Raw genomic sequence first — 27,248 nt, forward strand, 5'->3', positions numbered from 1 at the left:
TAAACCTCTTAATGGTTTATCTAGGACCTGAGTTACTGTAGTATTGTCACGTTTTTGCTCTTCTTCAGGTCCTGTCCCCAAACCCAATGCTATGACAAGTGCCTTACTGCACCTACAGCGCCCTCTCCAGAGCTCTGTGTATCATCCGATCCTAGCTTTCCAGCTGTGCTTTCAATACCCGACAAAACATCTCTCATGTGCCTTGAACTGTGGTTCAAGTGATATGTTCTGCGTGGTGGACTTCCCTGCTTGCTTCTCACTGGAACTATTTCATACCATCTCCCAACGCAACCCAACCTAAAGCCTTAGTCTTCTAACTGATCGCTGCATCCTCACTTCCATCCATTCCCACACCGCTGCCAGATTAATTTTCCTAAAGGACAGTTCTGCTCAAATCACATCCCAGCTCAAAAAATCTTCCATAGGTCCCCACCACACGCTCAAGCCTGGCTCCCCCAAACTCTAGCTCATGGCAAGTCAAACTGGACCACGTCTTTGAACACCTTTTCTCCTCCTTTCGTCACCTCCATGCCATCAAAGGGTGTCTCAACGGACAGTTCTCCCAGTAAGCCCGCTATGATTTTAGCCTTCTGTGACCAAATGAACAATTCCTTTCTCTCTCCCATATTTTTTTCTGTGCCTTACCTAAAGCCCTCACTTGGTGGGTGCTGTGGTCACTGAGCTCCAAAGTCAAGATGGCCACTTTAACAGGTGATGAAAAGTATTTATTTAAAACCAAATAGCCCTTATTTCTTACACCTGAATATACCTCAGCTGGTCCAAATATTTAATTATAAAAAGTAAAACAAATCTTGAAAGAAAGTATGGGTGAATATCCTTTCTAAGAACAGCTCCACATCCTGAACACATGAAGGGAAAAAATAATATAATTACATACGATTTTAAAGTTTTATGGTAGCCAAACTGTAAAGCAAAATTAAAAGAACAAAGCAGGGGGGCACCAGGGTGGCTCAGTTAAGCGTCTGACTCTAGATTTCTGCTCAGGTCATGATCTCAGGGTCGTGGGATAGAATTTGTGACAGGTTCTGCGCTCAGTGGGGAGTCTGAGATTCTGCCTCTCCCTCTGCCCCTCACCCTCAAGTGTGCGCATGTGTGTGTACGCGCATGGGTGCTTTCTCTCTCCCCCTTCCCTCTTAAAAAAAAAAAGAGAGAGAGAGAGAAAAGCAGGAAAAATATCTCCAATACATGCAAGAGTATATTTCCTTTTTATGCAAGGAGTTCTTATAAGTCAATATCATGAACAACCCAAGAGAAAAATGTCCTAAAATAGGAATAGATGCTTTAACAGAGGAAAAAATACAAATGGCCAATGAACACGTGAAAAGATGCTCAATCTCATGAATAATGAAAGAAATCTGGAAATACTGTTTAGCTCTTTTAGGCTAGCAAAGATGGAAAATAAATACCAAGTGTCTGTTAGTGGCTATCAACAGGGGTTTGGATTATGGGAATCTCTCAAATTTCTAAGATAGTCATGTTTGAGGTTTTTTTTTTAATGCTTGGATTTTTAAAAATCAGAATGCATGACATTTATAATCAGGAAAAAATTAAAATACATTTGAAAGCAACAACCAAGAGCCACCAGTCTACCTAATGAAAAAGCAAGGACCTTTCTACTTAGAAACAAAACCGAGACAAGGTTTTTTGACCATAGATTGGTTGGTCTTTGGAACTGGAAGAAAAAGCAGCCCATTGGCATTAGCATTTAGTGAACACCCAGGCTCCCTGCGGCTCTTTCCTCCATCTCTGCACCAGCACCAACAAATAGGTGGTGAGGCAAAGCCAAACCCAGAAGTGGGAAATGTGAGAGTGCCAAGGTGGAGAAGTTCAAGGGGACTAAGATTCATAGAATTTGCCAGAGCTGGTGGAAGCATGAGTGGTCATCTTGAGCTGAACAAGCGAGGACTCGCTGAAACCACGGATTAGTTGGTGACAAGCCTCATCTATCACAGGACACTGTTCAATCTTCAATTGTATGACTTTTCCTAGGAAAGAAGGGCTATGGAATACGATATAGAAAGGTCAGAGCTCTCCTTATCCCCCTTGGCGGCCTCCCAGCCTAAGTGCCAGTGGGAATGGAAGGTCATTCGTTACGGGGCACAGAAGCTGCCAGCCAGGGGAGAACATGGTTACCTCATTTGAGGTAGTCTTCATAGGCAAAACCACACAGCCGTAGGAACGATTAATAAAATGAAAACTAAAACTGAGTTAAAGGAACATTATACTTATTTTTTTAAATGAGGGAAATGATAAAGATCCTGTGATGGCTAGGCCATATAGAAGCAACTAGTAAAAACACTATAATTACTCTCCTCCTCCCAGAAAACATTCTCTGGTAAATTGAAGCAAGAGTTACAAGATTTTCCATCATTTCATGTGGTAGTTTCACTCTGGGGACTTTGAAATTTTCAGTAACTAATTATGTATCATGCATCTATTTTGTGTCAGATGCTTTTTTTAAAAAAGATTTTATTTATTTATTTGAGAGAGAGAGAGAATGAGAGATAGAAAGCACGAGAGGGAAGAGGGTCAGAGGGAGAAGCAGCCTCCCTGCTGAGCAGGAAGCCCGATGTGGGACTCGATCCCAGGACTCCAGGATCATGACCTGAGCTGAAGGCAGTCACTTAACCAAATGAGCCACCCAGGCGCCCGTCAGATGCTTTTTTTAAAAAAATAAGTTTATTAAAACATTTCACATACCATAAAATTAACCCTTTTTTAAAGTGTTTTTTTTAAAGCATATTCAGATGCTTATTTCTTCACCTTATAACAAGCTTGCATGGTAGATTTAGTGTTTTAAATGTGGACACTAAGGCTCAGAGAAGTTACTTGTCAGAAAACAAAGCCAAGTTTTGACTCAACTTTTTTGGAACCACATTTCCAAGGGGTAATATAAGTATTCCCTGCTTTTTTTGAAAGTTCACGTTATGCAGCTTTACTTTTACAAAAAACCTACATTAGTACCTGTTTTCACTAACAAAAAGAAATCTGAACAGGATTTTCAGTCTTACGAAAAAAGGCTAAGAGTGAAAATAGCGTTCAGCCTTAGTTCGGCCGCCAGAGAGGGCGCGTGCCTCGCGCATGCACGTGGAAAGCAGCACCGCCAAGCTCCTTCCCAGATGACACTTAGCATCTCAGCACCTGGCGGCCAGAGCTTTGCGCTGTGTCTCTGAGCCTCTGTGCTTTATGTCGATTTGTTTTGTGTACCCGTTAGCAAAATCTGTCCTACGGTATCAGAAAAGCCGGAGAGAAGTTATTTTTGGGGTCTGGGAATGCTCACAGTTTTTTTCCATGTAAATTAATGGTAATTTCTTCTTTGCTTTACACAATTTTGGCCTGTGAAAGGTTTTATAGGAACATTCTACTTTTGGATAGCAGAGGAAACATATTTAAAATAGAGGAATAGGCGCACCTGGTTGGCTCAGTTAAGTGTCCGACCCTTGATTTCAGCTCAGGTCATGATCCCCGGGTCGTGAGATTGAGCCTGTGTGGGGCTCTGGGCTCAGCGGGGAGTCTGCTGGAGATTCTCTGCCCCTTCCTTTGCCCCCCCCCACGCTCGTGCTTGCACACGCACACTTTCTCTCTCTTCCTCAAATAAATAAAATTTTAGAGAAATACTGGAAATAAACCAAGTATCCAACTTTAGAGATATCACTAAGCAATTTATTACACATTAATATAATGGACTGATGAGTACCCATTAAAATGTTAGCATCTGGGACGCCTGGGTGGCTCAGTTGTTAAGCGTCTGCCTTCGGCTCAGGTCATGATCTCAGGGTCCTGGGATCGAGCCCCACATTGGGCTCCCTGCTCTGCAGGAAGCCTGCGTCTCCCTCTCCCACTCCCCCCACTTATGTTCCCTCTCTTGCTGTCTCTAGCAAATAAATAAATAAATAAATAAATAAACAAATCTTTTAAAAAATGAAATAAAATGTTAGCATCTGGATGATATATCTGAAATGTTAAGAAAAAAACAAAATATCCATGTACATAATAGTTATATTTATAGATATATATACATTCGCTTTAAGAATCACGTTTATAGAAAAAATATTTCTAGGTTAATTATTCTGTAAAGTTGCACAAGTAAGCATATACAATAGTAATACAAACCAATAATTATCAATAGTAACCCTGTTTTAGGAACTAGAGTGAACGATTTTTTTTGAAAAAGAAGACCACACTATTCACTTCCTAAAGTCATGACTCTTGTTGCTGGTTTTGTTAGGATCATCTAAGAAGCGTTTTAAAATCACACAGGACCTCCTCCAACGACTGGAGATCCTGGCATTGCCCTTCTGCTCCTGCCACTTCTCTGACGGTCCCTAATCTCATAGTGGAAAGGACCTGCTAGCTTGAACACATTCCTCGGGGCAATTAAGGATCTCTGTCCTGAGGAATAAATTCGAAATGTTTTTGAGGTCTTCCTTTACTTTCCTCCTCCCTCACTTTTCTCTCTTTCAGGATTCTTTGGCCGATTCCGAATTCAAGTCTCAGATGTACATTTTCGGTATCTTCCTGAAGTTTTCTATTTCTCAGCATAGCATTAGCTGCCTGATGTTTTAATAATATAAAGAACACTCTATTGAGAAGCTGAAAACAAAATCCTGGGGTGCACATACCTGCATGTTAACAAGCCTGAAGTACACGCCTTCCTTCTTCATCAGCTCCCGGTGGCTTCCTTGCTCCACAATGACACCATCCTCAAACCCCGCGATTACGTCTGCATTTCGGATCGTGGACAGTCGATGGGCTATCACAATGGTGGTCCGGCCTTCTCTGGCCTGAAAGGGAGGACGGACGCGACGCAGCAGGGTTACAAGGTGCACGCACGGGTCGGCACGTGGATGCACGTGCTTGCAGCTGATGAGAGCCGGTTCCCCTGTGGGACGGGGACTCTCATCTATGGAAGGCTAAGGTAAGGCTTGAGTTCCGGACCAGAAAGGAGGCCAACCTCTCCGGTACGAGGATGGATAATTTGGGAGGCTCACGGTGGTGGAGGCTTACCCAAGAAAACCAAGAGAAGGTCTGACCCTTCTCAAGTGTTTTCATACTTGTCTGAGGAGCCTTCCTTGCCGGTTATATGGCAGGCTAGAGCTTCAGCAGTGATCTGTTAGTAGAACTGTTGTCAAGTGCAGCCTTCTCCGGGGCACTCCTGTAGGGTTTCTTTGGAGGAGCCTGATTTCAGCTGTAATTCTGATGGGCTGCACGCAGGCAGTTCAGATGAAAATGTACTTGGGGATCAGGATAGTTTAAATAATAATTCAGGGACCATCTGCATCACTATCTCTGGAGTGGGGCCAATACCTTTGCTTTTTAACAAGTGCCCCAGGTGAGTTTTATGCCTGCTAAAATCTACAAATCATCCCGTTAGGTAGTTCTGTGAACTCACATGTTGGCTTGGTGGGTTTATCAATGGGCATTTAAACCCTGGAAAATGCTCATCAAATTATTTATATCATTAATAAAGGTTATTCTTTTTGATACTCATTGGCTCTCTTAGGCTATAGCTTTTTAAGAGCACTCTATTCCAAGGCAATAAAACAATGTCATTAGGATGGTTATTAGAGGAGAGCTTAATTCCCCTAAGTAGTTAAAATGCAAATTAAAAATGACAGCTAGGATTCATAATAACCAAAAAGTGGGAACAGTCCCCATGTTCATCAGTTAATCAAGGGATTAAACAAAATGAAGTACATCCATGCAACGGAATAAAAAGGAATGACATTCTCATGCATGCTTGAATATGGATGGACTTTGAAAACATTACACTAAATGAAAGAAACCAGTTACAGGAGACCATGCATTGTATGATTCCATTTATATGAAATTTCCAAAATAGGCAAACCCATAGAGACAGAAAGTAGATTAGTGACTGTCAAGGGCTGGGATGAGCATGGAATGGGGAGTGACCTGATAATGGGTACAAGGTTTCCTTTGGGAATGATGAAAATCTTCTGCAATTAGACAGCAGTAATTGTTGCAAAATCTTGTGAATATACTGAAAATCAGTGAATTGTACATTTCAAAAGGATGAACTTCACAGTATATGAATTATATCCCAATTTTTTTTAACAAAGAGCAGCCATGAAATTTCTGAAAAAGAAGTTAGCGAGAGGGGGAAACCTCCAACAGATATTATACATAAAATGCTACTTAAAATAGGAATTAAAATGGTAGAATCCAGGGGAAGCTGTCAATGAATAGGCAACTTGATCAATAAACTAAAATAGAGTCCAGAAATAGACATACAACATTTAAGAATTAGTATATGATAAATATGGCATTGTCTGCCAGTAGGAAAAAGGATAGATTGTACAATAAATGGTACAGGGCCATCTGTGTAGCCATTTGGAAAAAAATAATGTGGTCTTTCTCCGTCAGTCCTTACACTAACATTACCATCATCAACTGTGTTTAAGTATAAAAGAGTTAAACCACAGAAAAAGACAGAGACTAGAGCATTGCTCTATTGGGTAACATTTCAGACTGTTCAATTTTTAGTACCCAGGCCCCAAAGAAGCATTCATAAATATTTACAGATGTGAAAGTTGCATGGCTTGGTCCATGTATGGTAAGGCACGTAGGAAATAATTTGATCATTCTAATCATATTCGTGATACTAATAGTGATGAGTAAATTGTTAACAGTGACTATATTAACATTATGATAATCATAGGTTGATACTATGTCAACATTAAAAAAAAGCCCAGAGGAATTACAGTTAGACTTGTGAGTAAATGACTGATATGCAGGAGAAACAAAGGATGTATTGGTGAATTTAAAAGTTAGCAACTGTCACCCTTGACCAAGAAATTCTGGCCAGAGTAGTTATTTCAAATGAAGAGGTTTTTTTTGTTTGTTTGTTTGTTTGTTTTCAGAACTCTCCAATGTTCCAATGATGAAAAAATATTGGCAAATAAATATCCTACATTCAAGGACACCAGCTGTTAAGAATCTTAATGTGGATCTTCTGCGAATGTTGGATGTGCAGGGATAAAAGGCAGGTCCAAACAAAGGGAGTACTAATCCATTAGCCTTTCTGGAACTTCTGAGGGAAAGGGACAGGCGGGAGTATAACATGAAACCTTTGGAATCATTTGATAAAATCACATGGAGGCTAGTTTTATTTTTCTCTTGCCCCTCCAGTATGGTAACACTGTGAGTAGGAGAGTCATATAGGTATGAAACTTTTTGATTATTGACTTTCTTTAAAAAATCAAAATAACAAATCTGCATTTGTATTTTTTAAGATCTTATATGGAAAAACCTATTGTTTGTTTTGACAAATATTTGCTCTCTATTGAATCAACAGCTGATATGGTCCTTAAAAAAATTTTTTTTATGTAGACATGTATTATTTCATTGAGCTGGACCATGGTAATCAATTCAGTAAATATTTATTTAGAATCTACTACGTGCAAGGCACTGATTAAGTGTTAAAAAGATATAAACACAGGGGCACCTGGCTGGCTCAGTTGGTAGAGCACCTGACTCTTGATCTCAGGGTCCTGAGTTGAAGCCCCATGTTGGGCACAGAACGTACTTAAAAAAAAGATATAAACATGAACCATTTATTAATTCTGCCTCTTAGAGGATTTATCCTTTCTAGGAGAGAGGAGGCATATAAGTAAATAAATAACTACGACAAGTTGGTGTCACACGTGAGGTATTGATAAATGTATAAAGGATACACAAAAGAAAAATATTATTCTTACAGAATAGGTAATCAGGGAAGAACAACAATAGATATAATAGCACCATATCCTTATGCCTCTCAGAGGAAAAATAATAAATTACGAAATTCAGCTTATCATTGTTAAAATATAGTTCGTTTGTACCTTAGAATGACTGGCCCAAGTGACTGACTAGTATCATTGAGGGAAGTGCAGTAATGGAGGATTTCCCTTTTAAAGATATGATTTATTGTCTGCAAAATAGATCAGCTTAGTTATCTTGCAAAGTATGGAGTTGATTATGTAGATTATAAAGTATTCACAGCAACCATGGTACATTAAACATGGCCACAAACACTCCCATCCAGAGGGGGAGTCTATTTCTCCAACTTCTCAGATCTGGGCAGGCCTTGTGACTTATTTTGATCAAAAGAATGTGAAGGAATTGACACTTGGCAATTTCCAGAACCTGGGCTTCAAGAGGCCTTACATTTGTGAGTTTGCTACCTTGAAATCACAGTAAAAGGAAGCTTGTCTAATCTACTGGAAGATGAGAAGCCTCATGGGCAGAACTGAGCTTCCTCAGGCAACAGCCATTACCAATTGCCAGGCCCGAGAGTGAGGCCATCTTGAACGTTCCAGCCCAGCAGAGCCTGAGCTGAAAGTAGCTGCCTAAGGGAGACTAGGCAAACCAACAGAGGAACAACACCAGCCGTCTCACCAAGTTTTGACTTAAAGCAACTGATGCAGAAATCTTGTTAGTGAAGACTGGAAGAAAAGTAAGGACTTTGCTACTGGTACCTGGAGAGAGGGTTGCCTGCATTATATTACCTTGGAATACCTGCAAAAGAGTGTGTTCTGCAGTCACTTGAAAGAAAGGTATTTAATCTACTGAACTTGTACATCAGGCTACGAAGATTCCAGAGATCTCTAAATAGAATGTTTAAAGTGCCAATGGGATTCCACTGGCTCTATGTTTCAAAGTACGGGAAGAGAATGGTGAGCTTAAGAAGGAGCTATTTGGCTATTTGGCTTGGCTTGGTGAATCTAGAGGAAACATAGAAGACCCACTACCTGCTTGGTTGGGGAATGAATTGGTAGTCATCCAGTGATGTGAAGCCAAAGATTCAATCAGTGTGTGAGTAGAAGACTTTTTGGTTAAAATCTCTGAGACATTTAAGGCAGGTTCTCGTACACACCCACAGCTACATAAAAGGGCTTTGGAGACTCTTAAGTAAGGGTTTTCTCATGGGAGCTTGACACGTGGGCCAAAGTAGAGAGAGGTTCATTTTGGAAAAAACTTAGAGATGTAGCTTTTGGGGCTTGAGTGAGCCATGGTTGGATTCCACGCAAACTCACAGTCTTTAAGAATATCTACCAGCTTGGACTGAAAGAGACTGAGAAAATTCAAAATGTAAAGAGGTCTGCAGGTCTCAAATTTCTATGGACAGAAAGCATGCTGAGAAAGCTACTCAGCTGCAGACACAGGCCATTTCTTATTGCAAAGGAAAGACCTCCCAGAGAGAGGATCTAAGAGCCCAGGGGGTGGAGTCCAAACCCAAGGAGACCACTCCACTGTTGGAGGTGGGACTGGGCCTTAATCAAGGAACATTCCCTTTCCCTGGAGCGGTGGGGTAACTGGCTACATGCACCTGACTGCACTTCAGAATTGGTCTGGACCAGTAACTGCTCTATGCTTCCTGTTCTAATATTTGAATGGGAGTGACTATTATTATCCTGTTCTTGCATCAACATTGCATGTTGGGGGTGTGTGTAGAAGACAACTTGTCTCTTGAGTTCACAGATCTCTGGACCAAGATGAGCATAACATGAAGAATCAATCCATATCTGGACCCCATACAGATCTTCAGGTACTGGACTTTGAACCTGATGTCATAGCTGCATGAAAATTTTGAGGGTACTGGGAAGAGGTGAACTTATCTTGCACATGGGAGAAGGGTGAGTAATTGTGAGAGAGAGTGTGTTGTGGAAGGTTAAATATGGTCACAGACACTTTACAGCTCACCCATCAAGAGGTGGACTCTGTCTCCTCACTCCTTCAGTCTGGGCTGCCTTGTGGCTTGCTGGGACCAACAGAATGTGATGAAAGTGACACTGTGTGAGTTCTGGAGTCTAAGCCTCTAGATGTCTTCTAGCTTCTGCCTCTGGGTACAAAGTTCTGAGAAGGCCGTGGAAGGTAGCCACACTAGCCTATTGTATGAGTATGAGTATGAGAATCCACATGAGAAGCCCAGTCAACAGTCAGCATGGGAGTAAGGCCATCTTGGACCATTTTAGCTAAGTCAGCCCTCCAGGTAAAAGCATCCATATGCTCAGGTGAAAACAGCAGGAGATTCACCCAGCCAATCCACAGAATTATTGTTTTAAGTCCAAATTTGGGATGGTTATGCAGCAATAGGTAACCAATTCTGCAATTAGTACAATTAATAATCACAGTAATGGCAATCACCATAATAATAGCATCGGTGTTCCCCAGTGTGCAAGGCATGTGCTAATAACTTTACATGTAGTATTCATTTAATCTTTTCAATCACCCTATGACATTATTTCTCCCCCTCTCCCCAGTTACTTATGCAGGATCTCAGGCTAAGAGAGAGGTTAATTTGCCCAAGATCATGCAGCTAGAAAGAGACAGAGCCAGGACTCTAGCCTCAGCCTGTCTAGCACCAAAGCCTATGCTCTTAACCCCTCTCCAAGCTGCTGATGGCTTTTCTTAGAAATTAAAAAAAAATTATAAGTGATTCATCAGCTATTTTTAAAACCTAAAAGTTTATCAACTGGGAAGTGGGTCATAATCCTAGAGAACCCCAATTTCTAAAATTGAATGAAGTAACTTGTCTAACTATGAATTAAAACTTGCGAGACTACAATTTTTCTGATAAGATCCATATCACAAAAAAATAACATGTCCAATAATTCTGTTCTTTTAGCATATGAAGGGCTAATATATTGAGTATTTGTATCCTAGAAAGTATTGGGACCTAGGTTTTAGGGATGAATGGGACTTCCCCCCCATAAATATCTTTCTTATCCTACCTGACATCTCCTAAAAAAGTCTATGTCAACACACGAATCCCCATTTAAGTTAATTTTATGTTTTAATTTATGCATTTAATAAAATAATTTCCTGCTTTAAGTCATGCCTGATTAACCAACCAAATGCCAGTTTCCTGTGTATATATTTTGGTTCCTTAATCTTGAGACTTAACATACATAAAAGCAATAAAATTCGGTGCAAGAATTTGTGAGTAATAACTATCATCTCATTAATCATTATTAGATTAAATTACATAAAATAAGCCAAAATGTTCATCTGATGAACCGTGAAACATTGATTAACTACAGTTTATAGCACACACAGTGTTTACTTAGGATTCAGGTGTAAGTTTTCCTGAAAAAATAAGATTCATACAGCTTATCTCTAAAATTGCAAGAGGTAGTTTGGATAGAAGCTGTGAAGTCACTGGCACACTTGATTACTAAGCTTTCTGAAACCAAATACATTTGTGATATTTATGTTTTTGAGACCCACTGATATGGTGCCTCTGACTCTGCTTATTATCCTGGGTCGTTAGTACAGATGACATCAGCAGTGACCACAAGAGTGTCCCAACATAAGGTTCTTCCTGTGAAGCTTCAGCTTTGAAAACCAACAGTGAGAGATTCAGAAATACCAGAGCTGGGCATCTGAGCTCACATCCTTAAAATGTGTCACTTATTTACATGCTTAGACAAACACACAAATTGAACTTTACTTCCTTTTGCCTTCCTTTCGCCTTCATGAATAAAGATAATGGTACTGCCTACCCACAGAATAAGGCAAGTAGTTTGAGCTGTTTTTCCATTGGACCAGTGTCTGCGTAACCAGATTTTTCTTTGGACATTTTAACACGACTTTTTTTTTTTTTAACATGACTACTTTTGATCAAAGCAATAGCCTCTGAGCAAGAAGTAAACAGCGCTAAGTGGCTCTCTGCATATGCCTGATTTGAGCCCCGTGCACTTTCGTAAGAGCAAGCTGGTTAATGGGCCATCTACCTCTCTTTGCCTTGTGACCTGACAGAAAAGGGAAATCAATAAAGCCCCAGGAGAGAGCTTCACTTGCTCTCATGTTTATGTTTTTCAGTCTAGAGGCACAAAGCATCAGCAAGAATTTCCAATAAAGCTTCAGTGTGCTGGTCCTTCCGATGTTTCGGGTTGACTGACCTTATCCAGGGCTGCCTGTACCTCTGCTTCGCTTTCAGTGTCCAGGGCTGATGTGGCCTCGTCCAGCAGGAGGATCTTAGGGTTGCGCACCAGGGCCCGAGCGATGGCGATTCTCTGCTTCTGTCCACCACTCAGCTGGGCCCCTCTGTCTCCAACCAGGGTGTCGAATTTCTACAACACAGAAAACATGAAGGAACGCCTGATATAGTTTAAACAGAAAAGGCTCTGGAGTCTTGAAATTCATGAAGATGACGTGGAGCTTCATTTTGACTATGGTAATGAGTCCTAAATTATAATAAAATCAATGAATACTGAATTCTAAAAAACTACTACCGTGACTCCTGTACCAGGCCGAACTCCTTACAACTCCAACTGAATAATGCAAGGGACTTTGCCTAAGGAAAGTTGAACAACCTTGCATCTCAAACATTCTTAGCTTAAACTTTGAAGAAAGAACTTGCTCGCATGAAGTCAAATTCAAATTCCAAGGGCAACTATATTAACAGAGCCTTTACCTGTGGTAGTTTCATGATAAAGTCATAGGCATTGGCCTCTTTAACAGCTTTCTTTATCTCATCCATGGTGACGTTTCCACGGCCATAACGAATATTTTCAGCAATTGTGGTAGAAAATAACACTGGCTCCTGACTCACCACTCCAATGATTTCCCTGAGATACCTTACATTAAAGGTCCTAATATCCTGCCCATCAATGTTAATCTGAAAGAAAGAAATATTTCCATTAAATATTTTAAACCATCTGACATCTAAAGCATCAAGACTCTAATTTGATACAAAAAGTCTTAGCTAACATTTAGCTTATTAACTTATTTAACTTATTTTTGTGGCTACAAATGGTTAGAAATGAGAATTAGAAACAAACAGCAATGAGCAAGAATAGAAATGAAAAGCATATTTATTATCTTACACATAAGTTTTTTCATGGTTGGATTATTCTCCATAAGCGAAACTAGGTTATATATTTTTGGCATACTATTATTTTTTCCTTTTCACTATTTAAATTTGAATAAAAATGTCCATTTACCTACATAGTCTACATATCATTTTGATGGTATTGTGATTTTTTACTAGATGTAATATACCATAATTTATTTTAGCATTTCCCACCTGCTAGATATTTGACTTCTTTCAAGGAACTTGAAAGAATATCATTGTAAAAGTAGAGAGTTATCAGGTTGAAGAGTATGATTTCTTTTTATTTCTCTGATAACAATTGCTTACCTGTACAATGCCAGGTGGATGTTGGGTATTTATTATTTGCTGGATAAAGACTGAATAAACAATACTCTAAAAAGAGTTTAGTAATTTATAGTGTCAGCAAAAATAAATAAATGTATCTGCTTTTTTGCAATTTACCAGCTCTAGGTCTTATAATTTTAATTTGTTTTTTCTAATTAATAAGTGCAAACTGGTACCTTATATTTGCTTTGTTTTGTAAATATTTATAAATGAGGCTGAACATTTCTTGAAAATTTTTACAGATGCATTTTTTTTTTTTTAAGATTTTATTTATTTGACAGAGAGAGATACAGCAAGAGAGGGAACACAAGCAGGGGGAGTGGGAGAGGGAGAAGCAGGCCTCCCGCTGAGCAGGGAGCCTGATGCGGGGCTCGATCCCAGGACCCTGGGATCATGACCTGAGCCGAAGGCAGACACTTAACGACTGAGCCACCCAGGCACCCCCTACAGATGCATATTTATTCTCAAAAGATTTTCATGTTCATATCCTATTATAGATTCATATTAATTTCTCAAATATTAAATATAATAGTTTTTCCATATAGATCATAAATCATATTTCTATTTATTGCTTTCTTTTATTTTAGCTTCACTATGTTTAATTAAAGAGGAGTTTAAGGAAAAATTAAATAAATGAACTGTACCACTGAACATATCTTTTAATATTTTAGTAAGAAAATTGCTAAATCATGATGTGAACAGTGAATATCTCTGAGTTATAGAATTTCTAAAGACTTTTATCCCTGTTGACATGTATATTTAAAAAATATGTATTACTCCAATAATTATTTTTTTCATTTTTAAAATTTTTCATAATTTTATAATTTTAATTTTTTTAACTTGACTCTATGCCCAATGTGGGGCTTGAACGCATGACCCTGAAATCAAGAGTTGCACGTTCCACTGGCTGAGTCAGCCAGGCACTCCTACTCCAATAATAATTTTAAAAATAAGATATTTTCAAAGGCATATTCTTAATGTTTAGTATTTTACTAGGTTCTTTTTTAAAAATAAAAATGTTTGCACTTGAACCAACCTACAGTTTGCTTTAATAAATGGGGATAGGATTGTGTTCCCCCCAATAATATCAGATGTTTCCAAAATTTGTATTTTATTAAGTTAATTAAATAAATAATTCATGTACCTAGAACTCTGTATTCATTTCTGTAATCTCTGTTCTATCTCAATGCCTTTTAGTGTTTTTTGTTTTTCTTTGTAACTTGTAATCTTCTGTTTTCATAATTCTTGAATTATATTTTAGTATCAGGTAAACTCAGTGTCCTAAAGTTGGTACAACAATTCATAATTGTTGAATTATAATATATTTTAGTATCAGGTAAACTCAGTGTCCTAAAGTTGGTACAACTGAGAAAACCTGAATATATACTGTGGGCTGGTATTGTATTAAAATTAAATTTACTGATTTTGATCATTGTTTTGTGGTTATGTAAGAGAATGTTCTTCTTAGAAAATATATTCTGCAGTATGTAAGGGTCAAGGGACATTATGTCCTCAACTTAGTCTCAAAGGTTCAGGAAAAAATATGCCTCTGTGTGTGTGTATGCATGTGTGCATGTGTGTTTATTATATGTATGGAGAGAGAGAGAAGACAATAAAGTAAATGGGTCAAAATATAAACAATTAGTAAATCTGGGTGGAGACTATATGTGTTTCCTGCTTGCAACTTTTCTTTAAGTCTCAATCTATAAGAAAGTTTTTTAAAAATTTTATTTATTTTTAGGTAGACTACATGCCAAGCGTGGAGCCCAATGTGGAGCTCAACCTCACTACCCTGAGATCAACACCTGAGCTGAGGTCAAGAGTCAGATGCTTACCCAACTGAGCCACCCAGGCACCTCATGAGAAAAATTTTAGAAGGAAAAAAATATAGTCTGGGCTATTAACGTCTCGCAAGTCTCTGGAAGTTTTTTAAGAGACTATCCCACCTTCCCCTTCAGATTTTCTAACATTTAGGAAAACTCAACTGTCTTTGATGAATTTAATTACTGTCCTGAGATTTCTTGTGACCTTGATTATCAGGTTGTCAAAAATTGCTATGTGGAATATTTTCGACCAAACCCAATAATTTCTTGAAAATAACAGTCTCAGTGGTCTGGATGACTGTTTTCCAGTTGAGTTAGTGAGTTATGAAATGCTTAGTTAGAACAGAAGAGAGTGTTGTCTAGCCTCTTTGGCTTTTATCATCTTGAATATTTTTTAAACCCATCCAAGTGTTTGAATACATTACCTAGATGCACTGCAATTCTATAGCCTTTTTACCAAAATTGGATTCCCATGCAGATTTGCTACTGAAAAAACAATTTCGAAGGGCTAATGGGTACCCAGCTGGCCACTTTGAGAACTTGGTTCTTCCCACTTACCCTACCCTCATCAGGGTCATAGAGCCTCTGCATCAGGTGCACTGTTGTGCTCTTCCCACAGCCGCTGTTCCCAACCAGCGCCACCGTCTGCCCACTCTCCACCTTCAGGTTGAGGCCCTTCAGGATCTGTGAGGGAAAGGAGAAAAGAAGAACACACTTCACAACAAAATCCTAAAAGGGGACTAATTTTGATTCAGTTTCAATTGTGAAAAAATTCTCACATAAGGGAATAAAACCCCAAAAGGAAAAGGCATATAAATATCAAAACAATAGCAACTTTAGGTTCTTTATGATGATTAAACAATCAATCTGAGTTAGGAATTCTTATAAATATCACTTACAGTACCTTGACATTAGCTCGAGCTGGATAAGAAAAGTGAACATCATTGAACTCCAAATTCCCTTTGATGCTGTCGGGTTTGTGTCCTCTCTCTGAAAAACTGTCAATTTTAGGATTCTAAATAAAACAAAATTCAATGACTATTCCATCATAGGACAAACAACTGCACTTTTAAGGAATATGATGTAGCAAATTCCAAAAAGAGGACTTGGAATGGCACAACTTTCTTCCCATGAGACAGAACCTACTTGTAGATTTGTGTGTGTGTGTGTGTGTGTTCTCTGAAAAGTACATAGGAATATATTAATTCCGTTTCTTATAATATCTCCCTTTAAGTGTTTGGCATATCCCCATACATTTTCTAAATGGTCAGATAGGCATGCTTCTACAAGTGCGATAACAAGACATATTAGAATTGATATAGCCAGGTATTTCAGCATTTAGTGAAAATTAGTATTCCTCAACAGCAAATGAAGTGGATTTGGGTTGTGAAGACTGAACAATTGGTTAGGGCCAAGTTATTTAGGAGCAATGGAAACTATAAATATATTCAGAGGCTGAGCAATTTTCTCCTGACTTAGGTCAATGAAACAGGAGGATCTGCTTGCATTACATGACCATATTTCAGGCACCTACTTTGCATTTTATCTGTGTAAATGCAGTGACACGCTTCAATATGTGAACACTATATTCTTTATTTCACTGCACTCATTCAGTATGGTTGATTCAAAGTCATATGGATCACGCAGTGATTTTTTTCTTCAAAGGGGGCAACCTGCAGCAAAATATACGGTCAATATGGGTCCCACCAATAATTTTTCCACCTACTCATTCTGTGTATAGAAATCATAATATTCCTAGCCTCACTACAACATGGAAGAGCAAAGGAGAAAAACTCAGAAGAGCAAACATCTTTGCTCTGCACTCTAATAATAACACATTGGTGCAGATGTACTTTTCCAAAATGAGATCAGTGTTATTATATTATTTCAAGATGAACTTTTAGAAGTATTAATAAGAGGCACTTTGTTTCACTCATTACTACGAAGAGGTCCCTTATTTTCACATTATTAATTTTCACATGATTTTTAACGCTAAAGCTCAGAGTTAAGTACGCAAGCCTCAAAGAATATTTTGACATGGAAATAATAAATGACTCACACGATCAATGATGTTGAAGATCGCATAGGCTGCTCCTCTTGCATTGGCAAAAGCATCAATGCATGGAGCAGCCTGTCCAACACTGAAGGCTCCAACCAGGATTGAAAAAAAGACCTGAGCAAAAGAACATGAGGAACAGTTATAAGCCCTCTTCTGCTGCCCATTATTATCTCAGATATGCTCTTTGAAATACATACTACACTAAGGATTAAGTTTAGGTTTATCCCTTTAAATCTTTTCTTTTAGCAAAAGGGCAAAATTTATAAGGTTAATATAGGATTTCATTGCACAATTGGCTTCTTCAACCTCAAAAATACTTGTCTAGCTTGCCGAACTATCTGTTCTCTTGAACTTAAAGAGTCAGAAAGATTTTTTCAGACCTATTTCCTTGACTCCGAAGCCAAGGGCCACTAGAACAAAACATTTCCCATCAGTATTGTTATTCAGGTTGTTATGACTTTCTCTACCTATGCGTGGAATTACACAGAATGTTCAAGATGAAACAGATTTGGGGCCCGTGGAATTTCCGTAAAAAAAATAGCTTTTTACATACATATTTTGATAAGATTTTTAATATAAAAAGTAACAGTTCACACATTATAAATCACTAAATCACACCTGTGTGCACTGATTAATAATTCCTTTACATGATTATTCTATACTATGGCAAACAGAAATTAACACATTTCCCTTTACTATAGAAAAGCCAAGAATATAAGCTTCAGGAATGCATATGATTAGCAAAACTTAACTGAGGAAAACATAAATGTAGAGAAATTACTCCTTCCTCTCTGGGCATGATGAAACTTCTACATATAGCTTGACTTTTCTCTGAAGACAGTTACAATAATACTTCACATACCCAGAATTCAAATATCCCACAAATATCTATCCACTGCCTGCAATACAGATAAGAACCAGTAAGGAAGCAAAAAAAGTCTCTACCAAAGTAGATGTTATAAAGTTCATGCACCAGGGCTCTTGCCCTTTACACAGAGGGTGTGGCTGGGCTCTGTGCATTGTGGGTCCCCACTCTCCAGCCCTAGCTGGGAGATGTCACTGTCCACGTGGTACAGACGCGGAGACTGGGCCAGAGAGAGGAGTCAGGGTTTTCTCTCTCTTCTTTACAAAATTTAGCAAGTGAGGAAATGAAGAAGGTGGAGAACTTCCAAGCTGACCACCAGAAAGGAGGCCAAAAGGAGAAAAAAATCAACTCCCCAGAAAAAGAAAAGGAAAAAAAAAATCTACTCTACAATTATAAAAGCTCATCGAGCAAGCAGCCCTCAACACCTAATGGAATCTGAAGAGACCGTTCTGGAAAACATTTCGAAATGATTAATTTTCATAATGGTCCTCATGCGTCACCAAAGAGCCAAACTGGGGTCATCAGCATCCTCTGTTTAGAAACATAGAGAAGTGTAGGTTTTAAAAGATTGCTCTTTGAATGGTTACATGTTGTTTTGATCATCACTGACACATAAAGATGGTCACAAAATATTGCTGGTTTATAAAAAAGGTTATAGGGGTGCCTGGTAGCTCAGTCAGTTAAGCAGCAGACTCTTGATTTCGGTTCAGGTCACGATCTTGAGGTCCTGGGATCAAGCCCCATGGCAGGCTCTGCACTTAGCAGGGAGTCTGCTTGAGGATTCTCCCCCTCTCCCTTTCCTTCCCCTTGCCCCTCCCCTTGCTTGTGCACTCTTTTTCTTTCTCTAAAATAAATAAATAAATCTTTTAAAAAAGTGGTTATAAAAAGATACACATAATACAATCCCAGTTTTGAAAGAAAAACACACACACACACACACACACACACATATATATATAATGATCTGGGAGATCTATACCAAAACTTATCATTAAGTATATATGCATTATTAGATTCTAAGTAATTTGTAATTTTAAAAATTCTGTATTCTAGGGGCGCCTGGGTGGCTCAGTTGGTTAAGCAACTGCCTTCGGCTCAGGTCATGATCCTGGAGTCCCGGGATCGAGTCCCACATCGGGCTCCCTGCTCAGCAGGGAGTCTGCTTCTCCCTCTGACCCTCTTCCCTCTCGTGCTCTCTGTCTCTCATTCTCTCTCTCTCTCTCAAATAAATAAATTAAAAAAAAATTCTGTATTCTAATCCTTTGTGTAACTAGTAGATATTATTTTGAGAATCATAAAATAAACCTATGTTCATTCTGAAAAACAGAATAACTTTCCATCTTCTATTTTGGGTAGCTGATGTTTTATATTATGTAAACTTAGCATTCTTGCATACTATGACCTGTCTATAATAATGTTTACTTTCTTATATAATGAAAACTCAATGGCAGAAAGAGGATGCCTCCAATCCATATTTGTTCATTCGTAAATTCATTCAATCTTTACTTCCTTTTATATGATGTATAGCTTCTCAAGTGGTCTAACTACATGCTACTTTTTACCCCCAACTCATAATTGTGCCTTGTGTATTCTAGAAGGCGAGCTCTGCCCACAGGACAGAGCAAAGGTTCACCAAAAGAGAAAAGCCTATAATCAGGCTCATTCTTAGAAAAGGAGGAGTATGAAAGAAAACACAAGGTAGATGGATAAACAGTATTTTTGGTTTCTTCGAAAATATTAGGAAAACTACTTACTGTCATTGCATTTCCAATAGTATATTCTTTTGCTATAACCAGAGTGGATGCATACCAGAAGGCCAGTGCATATGATGCATATATTAAGAGGAAGGCGATGCCCATGGAAATGTTTGCTGAAATAGCTTTTTTAATTCCAATCTTTTTGGCATTTTCTAGGTGTTTCTCATACCTACCAGAAAATGAGGGGGAAATGTTGTAACAAGAAAACAATCCATAATCAGAGCCATGTTCACCTCCTGTGTAGTTGAAGGTTTAAGGAACAATGCCAACAAAGAAACGCCGCTGAAACCCAACTTCCTAGGAATTGAACCAATTCAGGATCAGCCAGGACTAGAACCCATCTGAGCCTTTTCTTTACTGGCCTGGACTCATCTCTCTTGGTCCCTTCCAATCTAACCAATCCTGAAGCTGTTCCAGGATTGAACTTCTACTGGGATATGGAAGAGCTTCGCCATCACCTTCCCAGCCGGCATCACGAGCCAAAGTTCGGGTGGGAGAAGAGAAACCAAGTCAAAGGTGAATGGCACTAAAATGTAAATACGCTGTGGGATGCTTACAATTGATTCTTTACACAGCTCAATTTCTCTTCACTAGAGAAGAGAAAAACCTTCCTCTATTGCCCCTTTGGGTGAGGAACTGGAATTTTACACATTCTTATACTTAAACTTAGGCCTTTGCTTTTTGTTTTGTTTTGTTTTGTGTTTTTTGGTCAGGCTGATCTTCCACTTTCAAGCCAGGGCACAAGGTTCTAAAGTGGTCACTACGTACAGGGTTCTTCCTCAGTTTTTCTAGATTTTAGTTACATTATCTGTAAAATGGAGTTAATAATGCCTACCTTGCAAGATAATTCTGATACTGAAAGATAATTACAGAGAGTAGTTACCACAGGGCTGGCACACACCTGGCAAAACCTGGTGATTTCTATTCCTCTCATTATTCCTATTGTTGTTTTAGAATTTAATCTCCTCCTGAAGAGTGCTCATTCTATTACATTTTTGAGAAACAATTAAAATTCCTATTACTGGCTTCTAGGATTCGATACAAAGGGACAAATGTCTATAATGGGTCTGTTAAATTACAATTTCTGTTTACATCAGTTTAAATTAAATCTACTTTTCCACGCCAGGTACAGAAAGTGTGTATTTAATTTTGGCTTCCTACAATTAGGAAAAAATACAGGACATATAAAATGAGACTGTGGGGGGTAATATCATATAAAATAGTGTGTTTCGAACAAAAACAGATATCTTTATTTTTTTTAGTTTAACCAAATGAGATGTCGAGGATTCATTAGTTTTTTTAAAAAATGCAGTTGCCACCAAAAAGTTTCTGTGTCTAATTACTTGAAGCAGCCTACTTTTCAGTGAGCTTCCCCCGCTTTCCTTCCGCAGAGCTGCGTCCCTGGGGAGCCTCCAGCCCTGTGATTAGTCTTGTGTGGCTGGGCCCCCGAGGCCCAGGGTGATTCAGGTCAGCCCCCGTGTGACACCAGGCTCCGGGGACAGTGGAGGACATGCTGTAATGACCTGCGCTGAGGCGGCTTGCTTACTGCAGCTAACAGAGTGGTACTGATTACATGCCCATCCTGAGGTCCCAGGGAGGGTTAGGGTGCTGTGTGTGGGCCACTGGATATAGGAAGCAGCAGTGAGAAACAGGAAGAGATCAGAGAACCAGGAACATGGCGCCTTTGAAGGGGGCCCACAGAATGGAAAAATAGGGAAAGAAAATGGAGGGGCTGGGGGGCAACTTGGCTTCTAAGGCAGGAGAATTTCCAGAGAATTTCTCTCGCAAAAAGTTGTGGGTATCAGAAGTCCCACGGAATGGCAAGAGAGAGTACTTGATGCAGAATCATAGTTTGACTGTATTAGGGCATGTTATTTAGAGAAAACTGGTTGGGGACATTAAAGAAAAGCAGACTAGCCTTTTGTGGGCTTTGTTCTGGCATTTTGGTTTTTGCCTATCAGGTTCCTGTAGAGCAGGGCTACGGGGCCTGGGATCCATGGTCAAGGAATTTGAATGTGGAAACAATTATATAATTATTTTCACTAACCTGTATCTGAAATGTAGCATTTCCTTGGATTATCAGCATAGGCAACAAACCACTGCAGAATTAGCAGTAACTATGGCTTTGTTGCCAGGAGAGATCACAGATCATTTTTATATCATGGATCATTTTTATATCATGGTACACTTGAAACAAATATCTTGAAGTATCTTTTACCTGCATTTCTACCTCAGAGTTATAATAGTTACTGAACCCATAGTTTGCTCTTATTATTTAATACGTTAACAACACAGGCAGGTATTTACTGTATCACAATGTAAAAATATTTTGAAAACTGTACTTCACTATAATTGCTTTCCTTCGTAATCCTCTGTATTTTGTCTCAGGCATTTAAAATTACTATTCTAAGGAGGAAGTCCTTAGGCTTCATCAGACTGCCGAAGGAGTCCATCGAACTTAAAAAGGGTAAGAACCCTGCTTTAGAGGCTGTCATTGAACTCCAGACATCAGCAAAGTGTCCCTATATTTTGTGGGGGAGGGGTTAATATTAGGAAAAAGCAAGTAGTAAACACAACACACACCACAAAAGAGTGAGCAACAAAATGCAAAAGAGGGTTCTTTGAACTAGTGGACAAAGAACATTCCTGACCTCTCCAGCTCTTTGTTCTGGCCTCCAAACGCTATCACGGTCCTGATGGCCCCCAGAGCCTCTTCGGCTGCAGCGCCCGCTTTGGCATATGCAGCTAGTTCTTTGTCACTAAATGCAGAGAGTATCTGGACAGAGGAGACACATTCGTGACTTTCGTATGGGGAGAACATTTAAAAGGCAGTCTGGTCAACTCTTTAACTTGCTTTTTCTTCCCAAACCCTGTCCCTTCTCAGACACTGACATCATGAAGTAAACAACAGCCCATGTACCAGATCCAGTGGCTCCTTTCACCCTATACAAAGGCTAGATCTGATCCACCCTGGTGGTATGCTCCCCAAGAGTAGTCAGGAACAGAAAATCCACATATAATTCTCTACATAGTGTCTTGAGGAATAATGTCAAGTTCCACACCTACCATGTTTTCTTCTCTGCTAACTGCAAAATAAGCTAAACTAAAACCTTACTCCTTTGGAAAGTCACTATTCTTTCCTTTATTGTATCACAATTTTAATTACTATGAAAACAATACTTCCAGATCTGCTCGTGGGCATTCTGCTTAATAATAAGACAGCTAAACAAGATGTTGCAGGAGACAGGTAAAGGGATGATCAAAATAAAAGAGATATGAGTAATTCACTAAGCCAATCATCAAGCTCCAGAAGAGCAAAATTGTCAGTAAAATTTCTCAACTCTGCAGTGTTGTCTGAAGTCGAACAGGTTATTTATTTATTTATTTATTTATTTTAGGGAAAGGCCAAATTGTCAGAGTGCCACTTAACTGTCACAGGTAACAATTAAAAATAAATAAAACAAATCCAAACTTTATTTTTTCTTATATTCATGCAATGGTTTGGAAGAATGTTGTTTTAAAACTGTGTTTCCTTAAGTAGGGACATAACCATTTAAGTGGTTTAAACTACTATGCCAGAAGATTTACCCAAACAAATAATAGCAGTGCAAAAAATCTGTAAGTGAGGTAAAAACTGACATTTTAAATCATATTAAAAATCAATTTCTTTATTACGGCATTAACAACATGCTTTTAAATGTGGTTTCAACTGACATGTCACACAGATCTGGACAGCGACAAGAACCATAACCCTGCATGTTAAAAATAACTCTTGCACGTGTGGGCTAACCCACAGGAAAATGTCCCCGATTCACACACCTTTGCCCAGACAGCTGCAGAGAGTCCCAGGATAGGGCTGATGGCCATTATCACAAGGGTGAGCTTCCATCCTCTAACAAACCCTACTATGAATCCTGCAAAAAACGTGGCTACTGCTTGAAAGAACATTCCAACCTTGTCACCAATTCCTTCACTGATTTTGGAGATGTCACTAAAAAAGATCACACCTAAGTGGTTACGGGCAGGAGGTCTTCAATCAGAGAGCCGAAGCAGACATCTGACAAACATAGACAGGTCAATCTCGTTCACACTACTGCAAGTCTCATTCACAGTTAGCCTCTTGAATGGGATTTTTCCCCACCTAAATACTGTACAAAGGAAGAAATTCAGGTTCAGTTCATGCCTCTAAGAAGTTCGTATCATTAAAGTTGATGCTATTAAATTAGTTAATCCTATTCGAGAAGCATTAGCATTCTGAACGTATGAGTCCAGTTGTTTAAAAGCAGGAGTTAGGAAGGGCATTGCAACAGTAATAGGGAAGGGCTACTTGCTTCTACCCTAGGCCCTACTCTCAAGCCATTTTCTTCTCAAAATAGCAACCAGTGTGATCCTTTGAAAATGGAAGTCTGAACGTGTTACTCCTCAGATCAAACCTCCCAACAGCTGCCCATTTCACTATGAGTCAAAGCTGAAGTCCTTAGTGAAGCCAACCAGGTCCTAAATGCCTTGACCTTCCCTGATTTTTTAACTTCATTTGCTCAGGACTCTTGCTGGGAACTCCAGTTAAGACGAAGTTTGTCATCTATCTCCCCCTGCTGGAAAGTAAACAACAAGAGGACAGAGATCTTTGTCTTGTTCACTGGTATATCATAAATATCTAGAAGAGTGTGTGGCATATAACAGGCCCTCAAATATTTGTCGAATAAGTGAAGAGTCAACAATTACAAAGACAAGTCTTGCTGTGACTTCATGCACACACATACTCATTCATTCAACCATCTTAATTGAATGGATAACATCTGTCAGGCCCTGTAGCAAGCTCCACGGAGAGATAAATAAATGTAAGATGTGAGCTCAGTCTTCAAATTAACCTATTAAATCACTGAGAAGAACAAACTAACAGATAAGGAAAATGCATGGGAGCACAGCACATAAATGCTAGAAATGGCTGTCGGACAATCTAGTCCCCATACGTCTCAAACGTTTCATCTAGTAATTTTTTTAATTTAAAATCTAACCATGACACATTTTCACATAGTTAGTGGTTCATTTCGTTATGAAAGTGTGACATAAACAATACACTTACTCTGTTAACCGTGTATTGAGTTCTGTGGTGTCGCTGACATCAAACCAGCCTATTTCTTGTCGTAGAACAGCGTGAAAAAACTCTTGCCTGATTTTCCTGACCTGTCGGCCAGCTGCCAAAGTCCAAAATGAAACTTGTATATAGGCAGCAACAAGAACTCCAGCACCTAACCCTGAGTAATAGTATGCATACCTGGAAAATAATTAGAAAGTTTCTTTTAAATACTCTTCTTTATTCATCTCTTTCAGGAAAAATCTTCAAAATTGGGAGTTAAGTTTACTGAAATCATATAGATCGTGTAGGACATCATAACAAAGACACATTAACATATTTTCTCTTCCCTTTCTGAAACTAGAAGAGGATGATGGCAAATCTATTGACTTGAATTACCAGAAAACAGATACATTTTGTGGTTAAGTGCAAAAAATAATGGTGTTATTGAATCATCTTAAAACTGATACTGACAATTTGTAGATACGGTGTGATTCTTCTTTCATAATTAAGATTCTAGACTTGCTTATCTTATTGTATTGAAAAAGTTCACTACTATTCACATATGGAATAGACAGATCGAGCATGTGAAATGGTACTTAGCGTAAGTTTTCTCATATTGTTTATAGCAAGACCCCCCCCAACCCCCGCCAAAAACCACAAAAACAAAAACCCTCTTGCTCTTCGGCAGAATTCAAAAATATTTTTTAATAGTATGCTAAAAACATCATAAATTCAAACTAACTTTGAGTGAAGTCTTAACTAAATTAGAGGAAAGTTAGTATCTTTAAAAAGAACAAATTTGGGGTGCCTGGGTGGCTCAGTCAGTTAAGCATCTGCCTTTGGCTCAGGTCATGATCCCAGGGTCCTAGATCAAGTCTCTCATCGGGCTCCCTATTCAGCAGAGAGTCTGCTTCTCCCTCTCCCTCTGCCCTCTGCCCTGCTCCTGCTCTCTCTCTCTCTCTCTCAAATAAATAGAATTAAAAAAAAGAACAAATTCAGTTTTGATACTTTCAAAGATACTTTTTATATAATTTTACAAACTGTTTCCAGATAGAAGCCTTTCAGGCCTGATACAGATAGAGCTCATTTAAATTAGCAACATTAATTGATAAGTAAACATACAAACATTATGTCACAGACTTTTGAGATTTCTATTAAGAAGGCTGAAGGAAGGGAAAACGCCATAAAGACATTATTGGATCAACTGACAAACTTGGAATACAGTTGGTGGATTAGATCAAAGTACTGTATCAATATTAAATTTACTGGAGTTGATAATTGTGCTATGGTTATGAAGAGAGTATCCTATGCTTAGGAACCACACTGAAGTATTTATGAGTAAGGGGCCATGATGATGTATGCAAGTTACTTCAGATAGTGGAGGTCAGGGGGTGGGTATAAATGATAACAATAATTCAAGGGTGCCTGGGTGGCTCGGTCAGTTAAGTTGTTGACTCTTGATTTCGGCTCAGGTCATGAGCTCAGGGTCCTGGAATGGGGCTCCACGTCAGGCTCCACTCTCAGCAGGGAGTCTGCTTGAGAATCTCTCTCCCTCTGCCCCTACCCAGCTCATGTTCTCTCTCTCTCTCTCTGTGTCCCTCTAAAATAAATAAATAAATCTCAAAAAAATGATAACAATAGGTCAAAGAATATAATAAAAAGTAAAGAGTATACAGACTCTGTATATTCTTATAATTCTCTGAAAGTTTGCAATTATCCTCAAATAAAACACTTCTTAAAAGTACATCATAAATATTTATATATATAAATATACATATTTATATATAGTACCTACATATATATAAATGTATGCATTAGCCAATTACCTAGTCATTTCTTCTTCCAGAATTCTGCCTGGATTTAGCATTGACAATGAAAAATTCACTAAATAAAAACAAAACAAAACAAAAATAAGACATTTTTGAAAGGTTGAACTATTAATAGCTATTACTAGGTTTTAAAAATCTTTTTTTTCTTTTCAATCTCAGTGAATTCTTTTCACTTTGCTCAAATAAAGAGTCCAAGGATTTAGGTGCAAGACATCTAGGGCCCAGATGGGGAAAGATAGCCCTCCTAGGTTCGTCCCTGATCCTGGCGGTCTCAGGCCTTTAGCAAAAAGGGCTTCCTAAGGCAGCAGAGAGGAGCTGATGGAGGGCATGCAGAGCATATAGAAGGCAGAGGAGGAAAAAGAAATGGTCTCAAGAGAAAATACAGGATTTAAGGGGCATATTTTCTTAGGGGCTAAAAGCACTTTACAGATAATTGTTTCTGTTAGTTTTATTTTAATACATGTGTGTTTTCTCTTACATGCTTCCTTTTGACATAAGAAATACAAAGGCTGAATTACATGCATTGTAAAGGAGGGAAAATTAGAGACAAGGAAGATAAGTGAGTTGTCTAAAGATGAGACAGTGGATCACTGGGAATTGGTCATCATCCTGCATTCCACATCCTGTTTGCTCGCAAAACTGTTTTCTGGTA

The 27,248-nt window shown here is 38.8% G+C and overlaps 1 protein-coding gene across 11 annotated transcripts in view; it reads right to left on the reverse strand.

Annotated features, from left to right (window-relative positions):
* ABCB4 (ATP binding cassette subfamily B member 4) overlaps positions 1 to 27,248 on the reverse strand; it is a 75,573-nt gene that overhangs the window by 31,114 nt on the left and 17,211 nt on the right. For 8 of the 11 annotated variants that reach the window (XM_027573573.2, XM_027573568.2, XM_027573569.2 and 5 more), the window contains 11 exons: positions 26,594 to 26,651; positions 24,774 to 24,965; positions 23,507 to 23,678; positions 22,339 to 22,463; positions 19,685 to 19,856; positions 17,066 to 17,179; positions 15,911 to 16,021; positions 15,565 to 15,690; positions 12,440 to 12,643; positions 11,925 to 12,095; positions 4,644 to 4,805 (listed from right to left, as the gene is read on the reverse strand). In XM_027573573.2, coding sequence (XP_027429374.1) covers positions 4,644 to 4,805; positions 11,925 to 12,095; positions 12,440 to 12,643; positions 15,565 to 15,690; positions 15,911 to 16,021; positions 17,066 to 17,179; positions 19,685 to 19,856; positions 22,339 to 22,463; positions 23,507 to 23,678; positions 24,774 to 24,965; positions 26,594 to 26,651 — 1,607 coding nt within the window. The remainder of the gene's footprint in view (positions 1 to 4,643; positions 4,806 to 11,924; positions 12,096 to 12,439; positions 12,644 to 15,564; positions 15,691 to 15,910; positions 16,022 to 17,065; positions 17,180 to 19,684; positions 19,857 to 22,338; positions 22,464 to 23,506; positions 23,679 to 24,773; positions 24,966 to 26,593; positions 26,652 to 27,248) is intronic. The other 3 variants (XM_027573577.2, XM_027573575.2, XM_027573576.2) reach the window with 3 other exon arrangements.

This window comes from Zalophus californianus, chromosome 12 (assembly GCF_009762305.2).
Source record: "Zalophus californianus isolate mZalCal1 chromosome 12, mZalCal1.pri.v2, whole genome shotgun sequence".
Classification (NCBI taxonomy): domain Eukaryota; kingdom Metazoa; phylum Chordata; class Mammalia; order Carnivora; family Otariidae; genus Zalophus; species Zalophus californianus.